The sequence below is a fragment of the Lolium rigidum genome, chromosome 2 (genome assembly GCF_022539505.1).
Source record: "Lolium rigidum isolate FL_2022 chromosome 2, APGP_CSIRO_Lrig_0.1, whole genome shotgun sequence".
In the NCBI taxonomy this organism is placed as follows: domain Eukaryota; kingdom Viridiplantae; phylum Streptophyta; class Magnoliopsida; order Poales; family Poaceae; genus Lolium; species Lolium rigidum.
In genome coordinates, this window is record NC_061509.1 from 156,224,410 (window position 1) to 156,248,358 (window position 23,949).

At 48.8% G+C, this 23,949-nt stretch overlaps 3 protein-coding genes across 3 annotated transcripts; 2 read left to right on the forward strand and 1 right to left on the reverse strand.

Moving 5' to 3' along the window:
• The first annotated feature begins 2,269 nt into the window (after positions 1-2,269).
• LOC124687525 (auxin-responsive protein SAUR36-like) lies at positions 2,270-3,014 on the forward strand. The gene has a single exon (XM_047221301.1). The coding sequence runs from the start codon at positions 2,270-2,272 to the stop codon at positions 2,864-2,866; it is 597 nt and encodes a 198-aa protein (XP_047077257.1). The 3' UTR covers positions 2,867-3,014.
• Positions 3,015-14,729: 11,715 nt separating this feature from the next.
• LOC124690246 (plasmodesmata-located protein 8-like) lies at positions 14,730-16,715 on the forward strand. The gene is made up of 4 exons (XM_047223656.1): positions 14,730-14,967; positions 15,004-15,504; positions 16,457-16,558; positions 16,683-16,715. Exons 1-4 carry the CDS (start codon positions 14,730-14,732, stop codon positions 16,685-16,687), a joined length of 846 nt encoding a protein of 281 aa, XP_047079612.1. The 3' UTR covers positions 16,688-16,715.
• A 555-nt stretch (positions 16,716-17,270) lies between these two features.
• LOC124687526 (vacuolar-processing enzyme beta-isozyme 1-like) lies at positions 17,271-23,024 on the reverse strand. The gene is made up of 9 exons (XM_047221302.1): positions 22,812-23,024; positions 21,802-21,966; positions 19,435-19,591; positions 19,270-19,355; positions 18,997-19,196; positions 18,611-18,659; positions 18,323-18,529; positions 17,569-17,775; positions 17,271-17,453 (listed from the first exon to the last, which is right to left on the reverse strand). The coding sequence occupies exons 1-9, from the start codon at positions 23,022-23,024 to the stop codon at positions 17,271-17,273; spliced, it is 1,467 nt and encodes a 488-aa protein (XP_047077258.1).
• Positions 23,025-23,949: the final 925 nt, after the last annotated feature.

Here is a 23,949-nt window from a genome sequence, read left to right on the forward strand (position 1 = left end):
ATTAATAAAAAGTTTAGAAGGTCTTACAAGCCTAGCAAAAACCTAGGCTATTACAAGGAGCCTACTCTCCCAATATTATGTTCCTCGAGAATTTTCCTCCAAAAAACTATCCTCCAAGCTCATGTCTCATCTTTCGCCTTCACAATGGCGGTGATTGCCGTTGATGCATGGTTTCGAAAGATTATCGCATTATGTTCTTTTCTCACTTCCCATGAAATGAGAATAGTTAAAGTAGCCAGAGCCATCCTATTTTCTCCATTTAGAGGGATGTTCCTCGCCCACAAATCTTCAACCATAGCTTCAATTGCCCATTGATCCCGATGTATGTCTTTTATTCCACATAGAGCAAGCATGAACATCCAAATATGAGTTGTGAACCGATATTTGAATAGAAGATGTGCATCTTGAACTTGGTTGCATACAGGACAATCACCACAATTATTATTCTGTCCAAAGACAGAATATGTTCCATCATCAGTGAAGTAGGGACTCAACTTTACTTTGCACTTTCCTCCGGTTACTTTGTCACACACTCCGACCCTGCCCATAGGGTAGGCCTGAATAATGATGATGATCTTGTTAATAACTTCTTTAGGTAGCTCTAGGGAGGTGATACAATAAATCACTTGGGACGTGAGAACCGTCCTCGCAAGAACCCTTCTCCTTGCCATGTCATCATTCTTCCGATTTTCGCATTTGAGTTAACCGACAATCTTGTCTTCAAGTGTTTGGAAATCAATACTTCGTAGGCGAATGGCGGCCAAGGTAACGCGTGGGGAAAGTCACTCTAGTTGTCAGGAAGGATTGTAAAATAACATCATGGTCAACTTCATCACAAGTATCGGAGCCACAGACTTTTTATACAGTTTGTGTTCATACTGGTCACATCCAAGAAGGAGGCAAGGGTTGATGCCATGAATTGGATATCCTCCTTAATAGTGCCACAAAGACTGCGACGTTATCAGCATAGAGAGAGGCCCGTGTTGATGCGGTGTCACCCCACAACGGGTGTAGGAGACATTGGTACCTAGCCTTGGAGATGATGTGGTGAATTGGATCTATTGCCAACACGAAAAGGTGAGGGAACAATGAGTCCCCTTGTCTTAAACCACGGCCATGCTTGATAGGACAACAAGTGACATCCATTGAGAAGTACTCAAGAGGATGAAGTTGATAGGAGAGCCCAAACCCGATCACAAAACTTGTTTGGGAAACCATTGTGCCGAAGAAGATCCATAAGATAGTTCCAACCGTACCAAGTAAAACGCTTTCTTGATATCAAACTTGGAGTTTTTGGTCGGTGAAATTTTCTAGATAGGGTTCTCACATGCTTAAAGTTACCGTGCATACATGTTTCGCTTCTTTATACATTCTGTGTAGATACGGTGTAGGATATTCTATACAACTCAACGACGGGTTCTCTCAACAAAAAGCCTCAACCTCTCGGAACCGACCAAAGCTTGGATGCTCGCCACATCAAGCAAATATTTTTTGTTAAGAAAAAAAGGTTAATTCTTAGGAGTTCTTCTTGCTTTGAATATTTCCATCGGAAAAAAATTCTGACCTTCCGGCGAGCAAACAGCATGACTAAAATATAATATCTAAAATCACACACAAAACGCTCAAGTCACTCATGAGTCACAAGGGCAAATGCCCGTACCCACAGTGACGCCCGCAGAGTCGAGAACATATCTAGTGATACCACCCTTTAGATGATACCATGATACCGTACAAAAAAAGTATTTTTATACGTGCCAAAAAATTATACGAAAAAATGTGAGTGCTCATGAAGCATGTCCCTACATCATCACAAAATTTCATATCCAAAATCGACATGGACACTGAGAAACAAAAAAGAGAAAATCAGCATGAATAGTGTCATTTTCTGATTTTGTCTTTTTGTGACACTAGGTAGCACTATTCATGCTGGTTTTCTCTTTTTTGTTTCTCAGTGTCCATGTCGATTTTGGATATGAAATTTTGTGATGTTGTAGGGACATGCTTCATGAGCACTCACATTTTTTCGTACAATTTTTTGGCACGTATAAAAATACGTTTTTTTGTACGGTATCATGGTATCATCTAAAGGGTGGTATCACTAGATATGTTCTCCCGCAGAGTCTCCATCCCTTGTCTAGTAGTACTATAAAACAACATACTGTGATGCTCGTGCCATTAGACCCCCCTCATCGCCTTCACTCCTTGCAGAAACACGGAACGTACGCAGCACAAAGAAAGCGGAGACCTTCGACTTCTTCTAGCTAGCTGCATGATGGCAAGGCGGCACAGAGGCTTCCGGCTCGGCCGGAAGTTGCTCGGCCTGTGCCGCTGGGCGCTCTCGCATCGCCGCCGACGCCGCGGCGGCGGCTACCTCCGCCTGCAGCGCTGCCAGCAGCTGGGAGCCCCAGCCGATAAGTCCCCCGCGGCCTTCGGGAGCGCCAAGAATCAGCAGCAGCAGCAGCAGCAGCAGCAGCTGGTCGTTTTACCTCAGGACGAGCCACGGCGGCGGGTGCTGATGTGGGGGCGGTCGCTGGCGCGGCGGATGCGGCTCCTCCCCCGGCGTGGCGGCGGCGGCGGCGAGCGGCTCCTGGAGGAGGAGGCCGGGGCGGAGGCGACGACGCCCAAGGGGCAGGTTGCGGTGTACGTGGGCGGCGACGGGCCCGGCGGGGAGTCGTCGATGAGGTACGTGGTCCCCGTGGTGTACTTCAACCACCCGCTGTTCGGGGAGCTGCTCCGCGAGGCCGAGGAGGAGTTCGGCTTCCAGCACCCCGGCGGGATCACCATCCCCTGCGCCGCCACGCGGTTCGAGCGCGCCGCCGCCATGGCCGGCAGCTGCAGCGGCAGGAAGGCGCCCGGATGGTGGTAGCGTAGCGTAGGCGTAGCACGTGTGTGGCGAGCTCGTGTACAGTTCTACATACATACATACAGTCATACAGATGTGCTCGATCGAATAGGATCTGGATTTGTGTATTTTTTTTTCTCGCCCTCTGTTTTGCATTTTGACTTTTTTCTGGTTGACCCGTTGTTTGTGGGCACGCATATGCGATGCGATGCGATGCGATCGTGCCTGTTAAATTAGTTTTAGAGATGGAGGATTTGCTCAAGCTGAACACCGTGTGCGTCTTGTATGATCTCCGGTGGCCGATCTAGCTAGCTAGTATCATTGTTTTCAGAATGGATCGATGGATCATGGCTGCTGTTAACTTACCTGAAAAGTGAACTGAAGAAATGTGAATCCTTGTCAAGTTCTTGAGTTCAGCCAGTTCGTTCTGCTTCCGCGGTTTCGGGTCACTTGTTGCTTGTACTGAAAGTGATGTCCGTGGTGCGTAGAACTGAAGAGTCCGTACAACCGGCGGCCCGTTGGAAGGTATTGCAAGCAAGTTCTTGTCGTTGTTGACTGTTTTGCGATGGCCGTCCAATATGGTGCTTAGCAGAAACAGTTCGCTGATGTGTCTGCTGTGACAGCGTTTTCTTTTTTTTTTTTTTCGAGAGCATGCGATCGCATGCCATATCTTTATAGAAGAAGAAGCAAACAATATACAAGAAAACCGATGTCCGAGATGCGAACATCCGGCCATGGAACCCACTCCACACACACACCCCCTCCGCCTAGACACCTACTCTCTCTCAATATCTCTTCTCCCTCCCATCCGCGCCAGCTTCCATAAGCTCCACTCCTCCTGGACATGGTCAACGATTTGGAGTGTGTTCAACTGCTTGTGCAAGTTTCCAAAAACCCTAGCATTGCGTTGTTTCCATAGGGTCCAAGAAATGAGAATGATCAGGGTATCCAGCCTCCTCCGATCGCTCTTCCTCGCTCTCTTCCTAGCTTCGGTCCACCATCTCTCCAAATTAGTATTCTGGTGTGGCGGCTGGGCTTGCACCTCCAATCTGATGAAGCATTGCATCCAGACCTCCTTGGCATACGGGCATTGGATGAAGATATGATCCGCAGAGTCCTCTCCCTGTAAACATGTGTAACACAGATCAGGCCTCATCTGCAAGCCATGCCTCGCTCTCCGATCCGATGTCCAGAGCCTGTATCTCAGCGCTAACCAACTGAAAATTTTGCATTTGATTGGCGCAAAGGATCTCCAAACTGAAGTTGCCATACTCCAGCTGATGTTTCCATGGCAGAGCATACTGTATGTTGCCTTCGCTGAATACCCTCCTGACTCAGCTCCTTTCCAAAGAAAGCGGTCAGGTCTAGCAGCCTCCCTAGGCACCTCCTCTATTTTCTCCCACAGCTTGATACATTGCACGCAGCTCTCCAGATCCATGTCACCTGTAATGTCTGAAAGCCAGCAGTTATCTGTGAGAGCCTCCGCAACCCGTCTTGTGTTCTTTCTTCTTGTCGTTACCAAGGCCACCACTGCAGGCGCAATCTCCTCCGCTGATCTACCCAGGATCCAACGATCCCTCCAGAAGACAGTGTTCCTACCATCTCCGACCACAAACTCCGTAAGGCTCTGAAAAACCTCACTCGCCATTGTATCATTGATCATTGGGAGTCCTTGCCAAGGCCGTTCAGGCTCCGTTCTTCGCAGCCACAACCATCTAACACGCAGCGCAATGCCCTGCAGCGACAGGTCCTTGATCCCCAGGCCTCCCTGACTCAAAGGTCTACAAACGCTATCCCAGGCAACCATGCACTGCCCACCCTGCACCTCTTTTTTGCCACTCCAGAAAAACGCTCTGAGTCCTCGGTTTATTTCCTCGAGGACCCAGGCCGGGGCCTCTGCCACAAGTAACTGATGTACAGCCCGTGCCGACATAACCGACTTAACCAGGGTTAGCCTGCCCTCTCTCTGAACGAGACCTCTTTGCCAGGCCGGTGTGTAGTTGAGCACTTTGTCTACCATCGGTTGCCATTCAGCCTTAGTTAGAGGCCGGAGCGCCAATTGCAATCCCAAGTATCTTATAGGGAAATTTGCAATCTCACAGCCCATGTGCTCCCTCACTCTATCCTCATCTCCCTCCCCTCCTCTGATGAGAGTGGCAGTTGTCTTTCTATAGTTCACCTTTAGTCCCGAGGCTCCCCCAAAAATGTGCAGAATCTGGCGGGTCACCTCCATCTCCGGACGGCAAGGTTTGAGAAACATAACAACATCGTCGGCATAGATGGAAACCCTCTGAGACGAAGAGATTCCCGCAAGGTTGGAATAGAAACCAGAATCACATGCCTTTTTTATCAGCGCCGTGAGCACCTCCATGCCCGCCACAAACAGCAAAGGTGAGGTGGGATCTCCCTGTCTTAACCCCCTTGCGTGGTGTATTCTCTCCCCTGGAACCCCATTCACCAGGATCCTAGTGTTCGCCGTGTATAACAGGACCGCAATCCACTTGAGGAATCTATCCCCAAAACCCATCCTTCTTAGCACCTCGAAGAGGAACGGCCAAGACATGGTGTCAAAGGCTCTCGATAGGTCCAGCTTAAGGAGCACCCCCGACTGTCTCCTAAGATTGATTTTCCTCGCCACTTGCCTCACGAGTACAAAATTGTCATGTAGGCTCCTCGATTTTACAAAAGCCGATTGGTTCCAGCTAATGAGCTCTCCCAACCTCCCTCTCAACCTGTTGGCCACGATTTTGGAGAACAATTTGGAGAAGCTGTGCACTAAACTGATGGGTCGATAGTCTTTGATCTCGCAAGCATCTTGCTTCTTTGGGATAAGGGTGATCAGGGCTCTGTTGAGCCGATTAAAGCCTCTTCCGTCACCTACTCCTAGCTTCATTATCCCAGCCAGAATATCGTGCTTAATCACCGGCCAAGCGCGCTGATAGAAAGCACCTATGAAGCCATCGGGTCCAGGTGCTCGATCCGGGTGCAACGCCTTAACCGTGTTCCAAACCTCCTCCTCCGAGAACATATCCTCCAGCTCAGCTAGATTGGCTGTCGGAATCTGTAATTCCTCCAAGTTTACGCTGTGATCCCTTACGTGAATGCCTCCAAGCAGTTCCTCATATGCGTGCGTGAACGCAGAATTCTTTCGGCTCTGATCAGTCAACAGCTCGTCTCCCACTTTGATAGCCGGGATAAAATTCTTTGTCCTTCTCCCATTAGCAATGCTATGAAACAGTTTAGAGTTTGCATCCCCTTCTTTTAGCCAGCGTAATCTCGATCTCTGTCTGGCCATGGTTCTTTCAAAAGAAGCTAAACCAAGGACCGCTAACTTCAACATCCTCCTAAGCCATCTCTCCGCAGCAGACAGCTCACGGTTCTCCTGAGCCACATCCAATCTGAAGATCAATGTATTGGCAATTGCTATTTTGAGCTTTATGTTGCCAACCTTCTTCTGCCCCCAGGATTGCAAGTATTCCGCCGTGTTTCTGAAGAGGGCATCCAACCGTCTAAACGGATCCACTATGCTTGGATCACAAACCCAGGCTTCTCTGATCGCATCCTCAAAACCTTCCAACTTTAGCCAAAACAGCTCGAACTTGAACCTCCGCTTAGGTTTGGATGCCGCACTCAAAGCTAGGTGCAGTGGAGCATGATCCGAGATGGAAGACGAAAGTGCCTGCATGATTGCATCCTCGTGCATCAAGTCCCAATCAACTGAAACCAGCGCTCGATCAATCCTAGTCATAGTTGGGCGCTCCCTTTCGTTGCTCCACGTGTACAACCTTCCGTGCATGTACATGTCTTTCAGTTCATGCTGAAGCACAAAACTCCTAAAACGGGCCATCATGCCTCTATCCAAAAGATTGTTGTTTTTCTCCGATGCGTTAAGGATCATGTTGAAATCCCCTAACACACTCCAAGGGCCCGGGCATAAAGTTCTCCTCTCACTCAGCTCCTCCAGGAAACTGATCTTGTCAGCCGAGTCTTGAGGTGCATACACCGTGGAGATCCACCATCTCCTGTCGTCATTGGGGATGACTTCTCCTGTGATCGCGTATGTGTCAAGGCTGATGCTATCAATGCGAACCACTGACGTGTCCCATGCCAGTAAAATCCCACCTCGTGTCCCAATCGCCGGCAGGAAAGCATATCCATCAAAGGATGGACCAAGACATTGTAAAACGAAAAAATCATCCATCCGCTCCACTTTCGTCTCCTGGAAACATACAATGTTTACACGCAACGTAGCTACAAATTCTCTGATCGCACTCCGTTTCGCCGGATCGTTCAACCCATGAACGTTCCAGACCAGAACTTCTAGGTTACTATCCATAACGAAAGGAAGGACTCCAGGTCACAGGCGCTCTACTGCCCTCTTACAGCCACGTGGCTGCACTCCGTTTTCTCAAAACTTGACGGCATTGTCTTTCCGAATATGGACGCGATCACATTCAAGTGTTGGCCACGCAGAGGAGAGTCAAACACATGTTGGAACATCTGCAAGTCCTCCGCAGTTGCCGCCAAGTTCTTCGGGCAGATGCCCAAAGCATTCAGCAGCACCGTTTCCGCCGCCGAAGCTTTACTCCCTTGCTTGGTTGTAGCTGTAGCGGCCGACCTCCTGGTGAATCTCTTGGGCGTGAACGGTTCGGCCTCAGCGCGCAGCTTAGAGGATGCCTCGATTTCCTTCAACAGCGGTGGTGCAAGAGTTTTCAACAGGGATTCACAGAATTTTCGCACACGCTCGAGAGCTAGCTTTTCCTCTCGCCTAGCCTCCTCTCTGCACACCGATTCCTCCGGTTCTTCCAGGCGCACGTAGGACACACCTCTGGGCACCATCTGCATGTCGCTGTTGGGGCCTGTGTACGACGTGCAAGGAGAAACCTCCTCCCAATCATACGCTGGGGACGCATGCCCCTGCTCCGATCCTTTCTGTGCATGTACCTCTTTAGTCATAGAGCGATCCAGCATGTGTTCCGGATCCTCCGCAGGGGATCCAGATAAATCCACCTGAAAGTACTGCTCTCCGAGCGTGCGTTCCTCAAGAAACCCCTCGCAAGGCTCCGCAGAAGATCCTGAGCTGGATGTTCCCCGCTCCACACTGTGGTCTGTGGTCTCCCCAGACCCCACCAGATCCTTGTTGGGAGCCGCGCTGGCCTTCACCAACCCGACCTCCTTCTGTAAATCTTCCTCGGGATCCTTGATATCTTCTGGCAAAGACTCCTGTGCGTCCTGCCAAAGAGATTGCGCTTTGTCTGCAATGTCCTCTCTCTCCTGACCCACAACGCTACGGATATCCCCCGCATCTTCCACCACAGGGCCAACTGTCTGGGCAGCTGGCAGCCCAGCACTGGCTGGCAGCTGAGAGATCTCCAAAGCGCCCACACTTTGACTAGAGGCCCACTGGACTTCTTTTACAGCTTTTACAGGCTCCACCAAATTCTGTCCGTTGGACTGATCTTTCTCCCTGGGGTTTGGACCGGACTCCTCTGTTTGAATGACCAGCGGATCCGGACCCTCCATGCACGGCAACCCCCAAATCGACGGCGCACCAGGGGCCGAGATTCCCCTCTGGGAACCCCACCCGCCTGGCCCCGCCCGCTGATCTGGAAGTCCACGTCTCCATGCCACGTCACGCGCCGCCCGGCGGTTCCCGTCGTCGCCACCGCCGGGGCCTCTGCCGGGGCTCCCCGGCCTCCCGCCTTGTCCACCCTCCGGTGCAGCACGCTCCCTCCAAGTTCCCGGCTACACTTCTTCCTCCACCCTCGTAAGATGGATCAAGATGTTGTACTGGAGGGTTTTGATCTCCTGTGTGTTCAACTCCGGCGGCGGCGGCTCTGAAGAACTGCTCCTTCCCGCAACGCTCGCTGGCTCAGGAACCGCCAGCAGCCTTGTCACCGGAATAGCCTCCAGATCAGAGGTCCAGGCAGAAAGCTTGAACAAAGAAAGATCTTGCCTTGATCTGGTTTCCGGCGCAACCTCCTCCACCGCGCAGCTCCTACCAAGCAGATCCTCAACAACCTCCGTGTTCCAGGCATGCGGCGGTATACCTTCAATGGCGAGCGATACTCTGGATCGCATCGGCACCTGCTTCGCCTGGGCTTGACGATTCCACTTTCTGCAAATCAGCGGTGCTCCTCCAATCACCACTGCCGACTCTGCGGCCACTCTCCTACGAAACTCCTCCGAGGCAAACACGATCAGGAAATCCTCAGGGGCGAACTTATGCACGGACACGCCATTCGCCGGAATCCCCAGCCTCCGGATTCCCTCCGCCACCTGTGCACACGACACGGCCGGCCTACGTCCTCCGACGGAGGCCACCATAGCGTGCCGGAGCCTCTGCTCCAGATCGCAAATGGCTGCCGTGCGGCGGACCACACACAGCGGAGGAGACAACTCTCGGGGTTCCTTGGCGGCCGGAGGCAGCGGAGGCTCCTCTCTGAGCGGCGGCCACGCCTCCAACGGGGGGAGCCTTGGCTCAGGCGAAGCCAGGGGAGGTGGGGGCGGGGTTGGTGGCGACGGCGGCGAGCGTGCCCTCTGCACGTACCTCATCTGCAGGCCTTGATCTCCGCCAGTTGGCGAGCGGCGGCGCGCCATCGTTGCCAGGGCCAGGTTCCTCAGATCATCCTCGGAGGAGGGGCTTCGAGGCCTCTTGCAATCCCGAGCTGGATGTCCCTTCTGCCAGCAACGGAGCAGATCTCCTCGTTGATGCAATCCCTCTTCTTGTGACCTGGCTCGTAGCACTTGAAACAAAGGCCCTCCATTTCCGCCGCCACAGCGCTCTTGCTTGGCGGCGGCGCCGCCCGTCTCCTGTCCTCCACTCTGCGCCTCCAAAGGGTCTTCTTGTAAGGCTTGGCTTGCTCCCAGCCCAGCCGATCTTGGATCCGACCCCGGCCATCTGCCGGTGCCGGGCCCGTCACCTCCTGCCTCCTCTCATCAGCGCTGTTGCCGCAAGACGTCGCCGACGAGATCCCCAGACCAGAGACATGGTCCGGGCCTTGCTGGGCTGCCGACGACGACTCCACGCTCGCCTCCCGCTGCCAGCGGTTTGGGAAGCCCGGCGGGTGAGAACTGGAAGAGGACATCCTAGCCTACCGTGGGTGGACGCCACGCTCTCTCACGCTCTCTCACGAGAACTGCCCTGTTATTCCCTTCGCTTAAGCTTCATCCATGACCGTGACTAAGCGGTAGCTTGTGACAGCGTTTTCTAATCAATCGTGAGTCGGAGGAAAGATAAATGAAAAAAAGGAAATTGCATTCACTTATAATTATACTTACTTTGTTCCGTATAAGTATAAGATTTGATTTCTTAGTACTCGCTCCTTCCTAATTTAGGATGCATATTAGGTTTGGTCAAAGTTAAACTTTATAAAGTTGGTCCAACTATATAAAATACTAGAAGTATACCCCGTGCGTTGCAGCGGGAATTTCTCCGATAACTCTATTTTGTAAAAAAAAAGATAAAAATTGATTGGGATACGATGTTACCTATAGGAACATGCATGATTCAATTGGCGTAAATAGTGAAGAGCCTAACTTAAAAAACTGACTTGAAATGGTTATGGAGTTGGCGGCTAAATTGATGATGTGGATAATTGGATGGCTTAAAATGTAGATGATGTGGCTTGCATGTAGAGTATTAGTGAATGTTAGTGGGGGATGACATGGACAATTGGATGACTAATAGAATGGATGATGTGGATAGCTTGCATGTTGAGATAGACAACTTAAATGATCCTCTAGTGAGGTTTTGCTTTATAAGAAATATAGATATTAATTTATTATACCAAATTTACATAATATAAAATTATATTTCATGATGATTCTAAGAACATTGAGATAATGTTCTAGATGTTACTATAATTTTTATATATTTAATTAAAATTTACAAAGTTTGACTTTGACCAAAACAAATATGCATCCTAATTTGGAAGAGAGGGAGCACAAACGGGAGTGATGTTTTGGCACATGGGAGCATATGCTCCTTTATTTTCAAATACATGTTAGACACATTTTAAAATGTCAAAAAAATTGAAACAAAAATTTCGCACGTACATCTTCATGTGATACACGCTCACAAAGTCGTTTCATGAAAAATCGACATGTCATGTGGCGTGTGTAAAAAAGACAAAATTCGGTGCTGAAACAAAGACTTGTCACAAGATAAATTTTCTCTTTTTCGCTTAGACTACAAAAAATATCATTTTTTCGTGAAACTTGACGAATACACATATATTATGGAGATGTACATGTAAAATTTTTTGTCAAATTTTTTTAACACCTGGAAATATGTTTTTATGGTATAGGGATCATACGCACCTGGGAGCCGAATTGAGTTTCTGAGCACAAAAGAGTTACTTTATCTGGGTTATACGTACGAGATGTGAGTTTTCAGTCACAAGTTTTTAATTTGACTTTTATCAAGCCGTAATCTTACCAGCACCCAATCATTAATTGCTGGAGACAACAATAAAAGGTAGCCCGTTATAAAATCATGTTCCGAACTTTCGAAAAATTCTGGAAATGTACATATGGTCATGTAACAAGTACCTGCGAATTTTCGGAGAGAACATGCTTGTCTGGCTTCTTGACACAAAAGAGAAGAATGAGTTGATAGAACAACGAGTTCATTATTACATTGGAATTTTCCTTTTCGAATATTTTTTGCTCCAAAGTAAAAATCTACCTATGATACTCAATCATGTCGTATATGATCTTTATGTTTTGTAGTAGAATGATTTGTTTTTAGTTTGAACTCTCTTGATTCCATGGAAGCAATCTGCAATTTCAGTTAAACTAATCATGAATCTTTTGGGTGCCGGCCTGGTAGGCGTCACCGGAGGTACCAATCTGCACTTGCAATTAAAGTAAGCAAAACCACATCGTGATATTTAAGCCTAATGAGCTACCTGATCATCATTAATCTGTTGGAGCTGCTAGGACTTTGGATACAACATAGCCCCAACATTGTGTGCTCACTAAGCTAGGATATCAAGGTCCTCGATTTTATGCAACCTTGGTATTCAACTATGTACAAAATGTCAGTATTGACTTCTATTATGTACATCAAGGTCCACTCGAGATCCCTGAAGCGCTTTGGCAACCGCAATATTTTCTGCAGTTGTGCATCACGCAGGAGTTGCACAAAAACCTCACCGGACCAATGATGGGTGCGGCCGCCGGCCGAGCACCAGGAACGATCGTACCGGCACTCTCATATACGTACTATTTTCTGTGATCGATGATGAACGTTGATAGACCTCTCGTAGCGGCACGTGTTCTTTCACCCAGCTTATTAGTTCGGTTCGTGTTCTCTGTTCTTTCACCCAGCATCCGTGCAACCACAAAACTAGATCACTCCCTTCCCTCTTCCTTTTCAGTAAACTCCGAGGGATTTTGATGGTTTTGTTGCTACTGTTGGTATTTGTCTTGCCTGATAATATGAGCATACGTAAGAGCATGTTTTCAAACAAGTCCTCAAGTTCCATATAGGATACTCCTATATATGCTCACAACAAGGAAGAATGGTCATAATGGGTTCGTCGAATTGGTTAATAATGATGGTGTTATTATCGATCGGCATAGCCTGAGTTCTTCACCTATGCCTGAGAGAAATGGAATCAACAAGAAAGAAGCACCACGGGAGCATATGCTCTGTTAATTGCTTTGTTGAGTTGATATTCGTGTATCATAGTAAGAAAAGGACCTGATGGCAACAAGAATACATCCGGCGCAGAGTTACTGGGTTCCACCGCATAACTTCGTATATCTACTAGCTACTCTGTACAGATTTTTTTTTTTTTTTGAGGGTTAGCTACTCTGTACAGATAGTGACAAGTATCCAAATTTTGCGCAAGAACTATGTAAAGAATGAAGGCCCATAACGCTCAAATGAAAGCCAGGCGTGTTTCGCCCAAATGTGCAGGCCCATACCGCATACACAGTTTGTTGTACTCATCGAGTCTGGAATCTATATACCTCACCTGAAGTCCTAAACTGAAACCTTGAGTGACTGGTTGCGAATGGTTGCGAATGGCAGCTTCCGCCATCTTCATTCTCGTTTTCGCCCGTGCGCTGAAGATTCTATTTTGCATCAGCGGGCGTTGAGATTTGCCTGCACCGCTGGAAACTGCCGAACCGGGGTTCCTCCAGGGCCTGGCCCGACACTGCTTTGAGAAGTGGTTCATGCAAGAACGCGGCTCGACCAGGAATCAAACGGGCCGAAAATTGCTGGCCCGATGCGAGCCAAGGGGATGCAGGCAACCAAACGCGCCCCTACTTTCCCGGAATTAAGTGACCCAAAAGCAAGTGCCAAAGCAGCAAATCGTCGTTTGTCCTTTGCCCTTAGGGCATCTCCAACGAACCGACGCAAAGCGGACATTAAAAGTGTCTGCGCGCATTCGTTTACGTCAGCCCGCGGATATCAAATCGGTTGTATATAGCCTCCGTGTCCGTTAGCGTTTGGAGTATGCCTAGTGGATCGACGCAATTTTTCCCCCTAACAACGTCAAGGTTGGGCCGGCGATTACCACTTCCCATGCGGGGGCGGTGGTTCCCGCCCGACCAGTAAGTTGACACGTTTTCGTCGTTGTTTTGCGCGCGGGAAGCTTCTTGCACGCGATTGGCGTTTCCCGCCCCGCCATGGCTATATATGGTCGACGCCGACGAACGAGAAGGGCACACCTTAACCCTAGAAAATTTCCATGGCCGAGCATGACCGCACCTAGGCTCAGGGGCAGGCCTAGGTTCAGCCTGCAGGTGTCACAGGACACCGGGTCCAACCCAAATTTCTTTGATATATTACATGTATTCTTAGTGAGTGACACCCCTACTCAAAATGAAAAATTATGTGTGATGTATTGGATGATACCGGGTCATTTTGGCTCTAGGTCCGCTCCTGCCTAGGCTCGCCTTGTTGAGATGGCCTACCGCGCGAACCCGATCTGGACGTCGTCGCCATCCACGCGTCGGAGACGTTCGTTGAGGAGAAGACGGCCGCGTAAGGCTGTTGGGCCGAGCAGCTGGAGGCGGAGGCGGCCACGGCGGTGAAGTACGCAGAGTCGACGGTGGCGGTGGAGTACGCGGAGTCGACGGTGGTCAGGGACGGAGCCAGCAGGGGGCTGGCTGGGGCCATGGCCCCCCTCATGGTAAATTTTTTTGTTAAAAAACCTTGGTTAATCTATATATTTGACATGCAAGTTACCTAAATTTACATATATGGCCCCCTCCAATAAATTTTACATGCAATTGGCCCCCCTTATGTTACTTTTCTGGCTCCATCCCTGGCGGTGGTGACCATGTCCCACCTGCAAGGGAGCTCGCGGAGACCAGGGTGAAACTCGCTGCGGGCCAGAGCCTAAATCTTCACGGGGACGAAAAAACTCTTCGCGACCTATCAAACTATAAGCCAATTCGAGTCTGTGACCCAGAATATTTACCGGATACAAACTTATAGGGTGAGGCACAGAATTGGTTCAGAATCTTTCCTTCCCTTATTTTCAGGATCTTAAACTACCAACAATGCTAGACTTACGACAAATCCTAGGGAATTTGCTTACGGACTCATCGTGCAGCAACCTGATTGGACTGAACGAGTGCAGTTACCCACCACACCACCACGTTAGCCCGTAGATGATAGCCCGTAAGATGTTCCTGTAGCCTGTAGGTGCAGGATTATCGCGTGGCCTTATGGAACGGCGCAGGGCGTTCCATCTCAGTACGCCAGTGAGACGAAAAAATAGCGCAAGCTAGCAAAACGGCCCCTGTACGTGCATCGATCGCCCGACAAGTAGCCAAGGCATACTCATCGAGACGGCGCGCGCGCCCGACTGCAACCGGACCAAAGCCGGAGCTCCGCACGCGCTTGCATGCCTCACCCTCACCCATGCCTCTGCTCGGCAGCTACGTCGCGACCATGCTAGTCCTCCTCCTCCACCTCAGCGCCGCACCGACGGCCACCGTCCACGCCGCGATCGGCACGTTCGTCTACGCCGGGTGCTCGCCGACCAAGTACGAGCGCAACACCGCCTTCGAGAGCAACCTCAACTCCCTCCTCACCTCCATCTCCTCCACCGCGTCCTCCGGCGCCACGTACAACAGCTTCACCGCCGGCGACGGCGGCGGTAGCGCCGCCACGGACAGCCAAGCAGCACAGGCAGCCTCCACCGCCTCCACAGCGTACGGCCTCTACCAGTGCCGCGGTGACCTGAGCCCCAGCGACTGCGCGGCGTGCGTGCAGGAAACTGCAGAGCGGCTCGGCTCGGTGTGCGCCAACTCGTACGCCGCGTCGCTGCAGGCCGACGGCTGCTACGTTCGGTACGGCGCCACCGACTTCGTCGGCCGCGCCGACAACACCGTCGCGTACCGCAAGTGCAGCTCCGGCGCCAGCGAGGACGCCGGGTTCCTCAAGAGCCGCGACGGCGTGCTCAGGCAGCTGCAGGCGCAGGCGGCGACGGGGTACAAGCTGGTCGCGTCCGGCACGGTGGAGGGGGTGGCGCAGTGCATCGGCGACATCAAGGCGCCCGACTGCGCCGCCTGCCTCGCGGAGGCGGTGGTGCAGCTCAAGAGCGCGTGCGGCTCCGCGCTGGCCGCCGACGTGTACCTTGAGCAGTGCTACGTCAAGTACTGGGCGAACGGCCACGATTTCCGTTCTTCCCAAGGTATGTACGTACTCACGCTCTTCGTGAAACCACGCCAACTTGTCAAGCAGTAGTAATCATCATCAAATTAACGTTGCCAAGCAGATCCCAGCAAGTTCCTACTTTTCCTCACAAACGGAAGTTAATAGGTGTTTACTCATGTAGCATTATATTTTTTGCACATTTGCCACACTTCACTTAAAAAGTTGCACATTTGTCACATGACCATCACATCTCAGTAACACATGAAGTCGCAAATATGTAAATTGCAGTCCATCGTTAATGAAGCTCGAGGCGCACGAATTGAATCTCAACAGGGGGTTAAAATTTTCCGGATTGCTAACTCCCGGTTAGCCGAGAACTAAGTTAAAGCCTGATCAACTCGCGATCGTTAGATTTGCATCGTAATTCGTGCATACGATAATTACACATGGATGTGTAATTGCACATGTGTGCAATTGCATATCCTTTTGCTTCAATTACATGTGAATTACACATTAAACCAGATTGACTGGGAATTAGCCGCGTCCCAAAATTTTCAAAGAGAACTGGTCCTAGATCATGTTCGAGGTAGCAATGTGTTGCCAAGCCGCCAATGCACTAACTAGTGACTGCAGTGAAGTGATACGGAAACGAGAATATATTCCAAACTGGTGAACTTCCAAAGTTGATAAAGAGGACAAGCCGAATATATTCCAAATTAGCCTTTTTGTTATGTGTGAAGGAACGGTGGGGGTTCGGACCCAACCTTAATGGATCAAATTTTACTTGTCAACATCGCACGGATTGGCGCCATCCACTCACTCAACCGGACAAAATGAGGCCACTAACGATCTATGATCATACTGGATCAAATCTAAGTATCTAACTAAAGCTGCATTCCATCACCACTGATCTACTGAATATATTCGCTACGAAAAAAAAAAAGCACTTTGTTTGTGCTCAGCTGAAAATTTGATTTGCTTGGTGACAGATTATTCTGGGGACGAGTTTGGGAAGACCGTGGCAATAATAGTCGGTGTCTTGGCTGGCCTGGCACTCCTCGTCGTGCTCATCTCCTTCCTCACGAAAGCATGTAAGCTCTCCAGATTATGTCGAGAATACTTCAGCATGCTTCGTTTTTTCAAGGGAGAGATGAGAAAAAAAAAAGTTGAGCATAAAGCATCGTCAGGCACAGTTAACCGAAGTTTTCAATGCAGGCTAGAATAGAGACGAGCGAGAGGACTTTGGTGTTGCACAAGGAGAACCCAGCAGAAAGACAGGACTTTGGTGTTGCACAAGGAGAACCCAGCAGAAAGACGCACGCTGGCCGCACTCGAACTTGTTTAGGTTCACCGATCTACTAGGACTTGTCATAGAAGTACCGTTATTCAGTTTTTCCTAGTATTATTATTTTGAAAGGAAAAGCTGCTGTGAAAACAGAACGCAAGGACGATGCATATAAGTCATCTGCCTTGTTTCTATTCGTATTACATAGAAGAAAGAAAGGTCTACTTGGTAACGCTTCACTTGCTTGCACCGCCACGGTCAATACACACAACAGAACAAAAACTATATATTACACAGCTAAACATGAGCACATTCTTGCGTAGTGTCTACCGCGTGTAGTTCCTGCGGCCTGAAGGTTATTTTCTGGGTATAGACGTATAGTGACACCCAATACAATACAATACAATACAATACAACACAATACTACATACACGCATTCACATTAACTTGTTTTTCTGCGAGCCACACATTCACATGCCGAGGACGAGCAACATACCAACAGTACCTCAGCATACCGATCAGGCGCTATACCCTTGGATCAACGGGCTCCATCTCGCAGAGTTCTGACCACCGCAAGTGCTGATGCTTGCTTCCTTCATTGTGGTGCCAGAAATACCATTGTTGCATATGTTTGCAAATGCTCGCATGTGCTTCATGCCGTACTGACTAAGCGAACCGCAATGGGACTCGAAGATCCGTACCTAAAGAAGATCAAATCCTTACTATTGAGGAGGAGCTCTAGAGCATGAATGCTATGATGTTGTACAACAAGCGAGTTCAACTATGTAAGTGTACAGACAGGATTCTCCTACTTACCATTCTCTTGAGACAATCCCAGTCATCCACGAGTGGATTGCCAGAAGACCTGACAGCTTGAAGCACTGAAGGTCCATTCTCATATCCAAAGAGAAGCTTTCCAATAAAATCCATGCTGCTGTCAAGATGCTTCCTATGTCTTACTGTCTCGCTGATCTCCCTCAGAACATTCACCCTCTCTCTAGACTTCTCATGTAACATCTCATACTGCAATCAAAACAAGACACCTTAAGTTAACATAGGTAAAGCATAGGCCAATACGAACACATATACTTAAAAAAATTGCAGAGACGAATCCCCTATGCATACTATCAGTTCCAGTGTGAGTGACTCAATAAGTGTAACAAAAATGGAAATTTCGGCGTGAGCAAGAAGTGCTTCAGTGTATAGTTGTATACAGTAACTTATATTCAGTATAGACACCCAAACGTAAAGGAACCTTCCTTCACACCCAAACGTATTGAATTAAAAAAAACGCATAAGGTGATGTTCCCTGACATTATGAATACAACTTTCGTTTAGAAATTTTAGTTGGTTGTACATGAGAGATGGTTTAATGTGCATGTACATGTTATGCTGCAGAAATTTCTTGCACAAGGAGTCAAGGACTAAGAATGTGACAAATAGGACCAATTTAAGACCCAGACACAATACAACTAGTCTTCCGTTTAATCTTCTTTTTTAAGGGAAATGCAGCATTACAGCTAACTATTTAGAGGAATGATTGAAAATACTGCATAGAGCTAGAGCATACCCTTCTCCACATAAAAAGAAGATCTGCATCTCTTTGGTTGATTGCAGCCTTTGGGGTTTGCCAGAATAGCTTGTTTGTCATGTTGGCGTTTGCAGGATTGAAACCTTGATACAGGTAAAGCTTCTCATCCTTGAAGGTCTTGTCCCCATACTCCATAACATGAGAACCGGCGCCATAGCTGTTCAAGACTGAGGTACGCTTCTTTACCTGCCCACAAGGCCACAACAGTTTCAGTATCTTGAAATTACCAATATAAATGAGATTGGTAAATAGCAAAACAAGCCACACCTCTTCATACTGCTTCTTGATTGTCTCCTCCTTCAGGTTGTGGTTCTCACTGTCAAATAACAGAGATGACCAAACACCCAATTAAATCAGTACTGAATATACAAAAAATTCTTTAGCATACTTATACTTAACAAACATAAAACTATTCATTTATATTCAGAACATATGATTATAGCTGTTTACAATTTATGTAATATTGATTTCTGGTACTTCCAAAGAAAAGAGAGGGAGGTGAAGGTTTATTGAACAATCCTTCTTGAAGTACTGCACACCCGTGCATCAAAATGCAATTAGAAGAGCTCATAACTCATGTGTCATACTATTCTGCTAGTAGTCTGTTAATTAATTTTCGGCAAATTTAGGGTACCGGTTAGGCAGTTACTTACCTATCTTCCATCCATGCAACACTGTAGAGGTCACCTAAGCAGGTAATATACTCAGAAGGAGGTGATGGTTCCATTCCTGGGCAATATGTACCAAAGCTACTTTCTTCTGCATTAGATGCCGTTGTGACATAGATATTGAGGTCTGCAGGCAACAAACCCTCAAAGATGCTACCACTTTCGCAAGCTTCCACATATATAACCTGCAAATTATAGAAATCCTTTCAGTCAAACAGGATAAGGCTCCCAGAAACAAGTAATTACCACCAGCCTTACCATTTTTGCATAAGTTTTAGAAGCATGTTTCTCTTGCAAGACCTTAATGAAGTCATCAGCATAAAGATATGGCAGGTTGGGCATACCTGAAACTTGCAAATGTCACTAGACATGACAAATAGAATTAACTTATACAACGAAGCAGCATATACAATTTCCACATACCAAGAACTCCAGGTCCCCCATGATCTGAGTAGTAGATAAATATATGGTCATTTGGTTTGCTATCTATGACCTTCTTACTCCCTCCGGAGACTGCAGTTTTATTGCCCAGGAGAACTGCGTATAGGTTTTGAGTGGTCACTTCGTCTCCGGTGTAATCCTGAAATCAGAAGGCATGCTATCTTTGTCAAACTCAAAAGTAACATAAATGTCCTGTACTTCTGCTATACAAAGCCATCTGAAGCTTGAACAGGAAACATAACTCCGCAATACATTCAATGATCAAAGCTGCACCCTAATCCACATTTTTTCTACATAAACATCAGTTTCTATTATCACAAATGAAACTAGGCTAGGACGATGCACATTCTTTTATTTAAAATATAAACTAATGAAGCAGACAAATTAAATAGTGTAACCAGTAGGCTGAATGGGCAAAAACCTACAACCAAGTAATTGCTTAACCCACATGGGGTTGTTTCCTGTGGACAGATTAGCCACCCTAAGAGCATCTCCAGCCGTGTCCCCAAAGCATCCCCAAAGGTGGGGCGCGTTGGACGAAAAAAAGTTCCCAGCCGCGTGCCCCAAAGCCTCTTTTTGTCTGGTGTGGCCCAATACGGTGTCCGGCGCCCCGAGCCCATCCCCGCTACACAGGGGACGCTCAGGGCACGCCGGACACAACGAAAAGCGAGGCGAGGAGTGGCGGGACCGAAGCGTCAGCGGCACATTGAAGTTTCACCTAACCGTCGCCTACCTCGCGACGGAAGTTATTGGCGCGCAGCGACGATGCAGTTCCCGCAGAGGCGCAGCGAAGCGTCTCGTCGCGCCTAGCTTTGCGTGCCGGCATTAATGACCGCCACCGCTCCCCCGCCTCCCTCCGGCCTATAAAAAGGGCACTCTCTCATCGTCTTTCGCACACAAACCCTAGCGCCTCTCTCCCCAACCCTAGCCGCCACCATCTCAAGAGTCGACACCATGGCTAGTAGAGGCAGAGGCCGGATCGCGGCTCTGGTCGTGGTCGCGGCCGCGGCAGAGCTGCACGCTTGTCGTCGCCTGCGACGCTGTCGTCTTCGTCGTCGGACCTGCAGGTGGCTAGTAGAGGCAGAGGCCGGATCGCGGCTCTGGTCGTGGTCGCGGCCGCGGCAGAGCTGCACGCTTGTCGTCGCCTGCGACGCTGTCGTCTTCGTCGTCAGACCTGCAGGAGGAGGAGCAGGAAGTGCTGTTCGAGTTCGTCGTTGTCCTCAAGGGTGACCCACTCGGCATCCAGAGGCTCCGAACAAGTTCGCCGACATCGTCGCCGGCAACGAGCCGACCTCACTGCATCTGCGGGAGGCTGCTGGTGGCCGGTGGAGGTGCTCTTCAACGAGCTCGATAAGATGTACCTCCACACCGGCTAGGAGAAGTTCGCGCGCTACGACGACCACGACCTCGAGGCCGGCTGCATGCTCACATTCTCCTACCTTGGAGAGGGGGATATGAGCGTCAAGGTGTTCGACAAGACACGCTGCCGACGGCACTACCACTGCCACACCGATGAGGAGGACGACTGAATGTTGTTTCTTCGCAGCGAAAATAAGCACGCATATTTTTGGATGTTCTTCCTCGAAAGGACCAACAGGGCTATCATCATCAGCTGGATTTTCCAGTTTGGGCCTGGGAGTGTTCTTTCTTGGCATCGAACACACAAAATCTGCGATACCAACACTAGTTAGGTTTCCTCATTTTTCAATGTTTTAATTTGTGTCAACTATGGTTCAAACTATGTATTAGTTTGTGGAAACCATGTTCCAAACTATGTCTTAGTTTGTGTAAACCATGTTCCAAATTATGTATTAGTTTGTGGAATGTTTCTTCTCTCTATTGAAATAAAAATGCAAAAAAAAAAGTGTTTTAATGTTTAAAAAAGTTTGGGGGCGGCGTTTGGGGGCTAGGGTGCGATGTCCCCCAAACGCGGCACAAACGAAACACGTCCCCCAAACGCTCGATCCGGTGCCGTTTGGGGGACGCGACTGGAGATGCTCTAATGGTTTGAAGTAGCTCACAGCTCGAACACAAACATAAATTTTGTCCAGTGCTGAGATTGAGTTATATAGACACACAATAGTTTATGTGAACCCGCATCTACTATTGTCACATTGCTTTAAGGAATTTATTCCATGTTGAGTTCTGAACTCTTGTCTGATTATTTTTTTTAATCAAGGTAAATATAAAATTTCTATTCTCTTGACTTAATTTTATTATTAAACCTTTACGATTGAAGCAAAAAAAAAAAAAAAAAAAAAAAAACTAGCATGTGCATGGTTTGATGATTACTGATCCAAATGTTCCCCCAAACAGGAAAGGATAATAGGAGAAGCTACCAGGCAATACCTTTGGAACACCAGCATAAACATTCTCGCCCTCTGGATGGTTGATGATAACCCCTGGCCTTGGGTTGAGTGGACTGTTGGCAACGTCATCATACATGAACACCACAATGTTTTCCTCTTTTAGCCCACCCTTACGCAATATCTGGTATGCATGACATATATCGGCCTGCAACGCACCACCGGTAAATCAACAGTTAAGCAAATGGTCCATGGCATATCTCCAATTCTCCATCTAGAGTGGGAACCAAAACAAGATATATAAGCACATATGAAGTCATGAACATGCAACATATTCAATCACGCTTTAGTGTCAGTTAACATTAGTCATCAAAAGTTGAGGTATCCACCTCTTATCTATTTCGTTAGATTAACTTAAGCATTAAAAGATGAATCAAAATTTGCAACAAATTTCCCATCTCTTTGCCCACTTTGAATCAAGTTGCTATTTAACATTCATCTTCTAAGAAGAACCACTAGTGCACGAGAACAAAAGTAGAAACGATAATCGGCATCTGGAGCTTGCTGACAAGCAGATAGGTACAGTCTGGAGCAGAATGCCATTTAGAACCTGAGATGCCACTAACAGAAAATTATCTCATAATTCTTCCACAGTTAAGCAAGCCTAGGAAAAGCCTAAAGAGTTGCAGAGTTCAACTCCCAACACCACCATGGTACCACTAACCCACAACCGTGTTTGTTTCAGAACTCGGGCCAGAAAGAAGAGCTAAGCTTTGAACTTGTGGAACACCCGATTAACCCATGACCCCCAAAATTGACCGTCCAAGACTCCAACTTTTCACGAATTCCAATCAACAAGAGCGACATCGTCAATTTTCAGAACCGCGCACGGACTCTTGCAAGGCACTACCCGCAACCGCCAGGCTTTCAGCACCACGATTGTTTCACGCTCATCCCGTTCCCCGGCCAAATCAACCTCCAGACGCAACGACAACATGCGGAAACGCATGCAGCGCCGACCCCAACGATCCCTGACTGCGCTCAGCCGCTCACCTGGTGCCTGTAGTTCCCGTAGCCGGAGGAGCCGGCGACGAGCACCGCCCACCTCGTCCCGACGGCGTCGTCCTCCGCCTCGTCGGTGGCGGGCTCCTCCTCGCCCGGCATCCGGATCACCGTCTCCCACCTCCCCTTGGAGGCGTCGGCCCCCGCCGCCGCGCACGCGCACAGCGCCAGGAGCAACGCGAGGCACCGCCTCAACGCCGCCATCCTCCTACTCGCAGGCGGAGTCACAGTGGCTCTGCTACGGTCTGCGAGCAGTTGCTGGGAGCCCAGGAGAGCCGGGAGGTGCTGGCGAGGCGAGCGGCGCGGGAGCGGGGGTATGTAGGCGCCGCGCCGCGCCATGCCGCCATGCAGGGCCGGCAGCCTGGGGAGCGGACGCGTGGGGCGTGAGGTGGCGGTGCGGTGCGGTGCGGTGCGGCTCGTCGCCTTGCGGCGGCGTTCGTCGGCTGCCGGTCGACAAGTCCCGAAGCAACGGACTGGTGGCCCACTTTGAGCCCAGCCAGCTACACGGGCCGTGCAACGTGCATACCAGTTCTCTTTAGCGAAGCCTGGCCTATCCAGGCAACAAGGCCTGCCTGGTATACCCATCAGAAGAAGCCCATATAGCATCTCCAGCGGGGCATCTAAAACGGGATCCTGTTATGGTCCATTTAGGTCAGCTCGTGGTCGTGGATAGATTGGTGGTGGTTGTCCGGTTTGCCAAGCTAGTGCGTCCAGGGGAACGGCCCATTGTGTCCACATTAGCTAGGTTTGACCGGTTAGTCATTGTCATTTAAATTTAGTCATGTTTTACAATAAAATAAAAAATATTGTTTGTAAATATAAAAATAATCCACAATCATACAACCAAGTTTACAAACAAGAAAATTTAAATCAAATATGAAATGAGACTATTCATGTTGGTTTCTCACATGATTTCACATGTGCTCAATCAAATCGGCTTGAAGGCCGTCATGGGTGGTTCAGTCCCGCAACGAATTATGCATACTAGATTTAGATGTGCGCCTTGGCGCACGACCCCGTAAAATTTATCATAATTTACATTTTGTATAACGTTATAAAAAACAGGTACGATAATAATACGCTTTTTAAGTTTTATAAAACAAAGTAGATAAAGTGAAATTAGGATAAA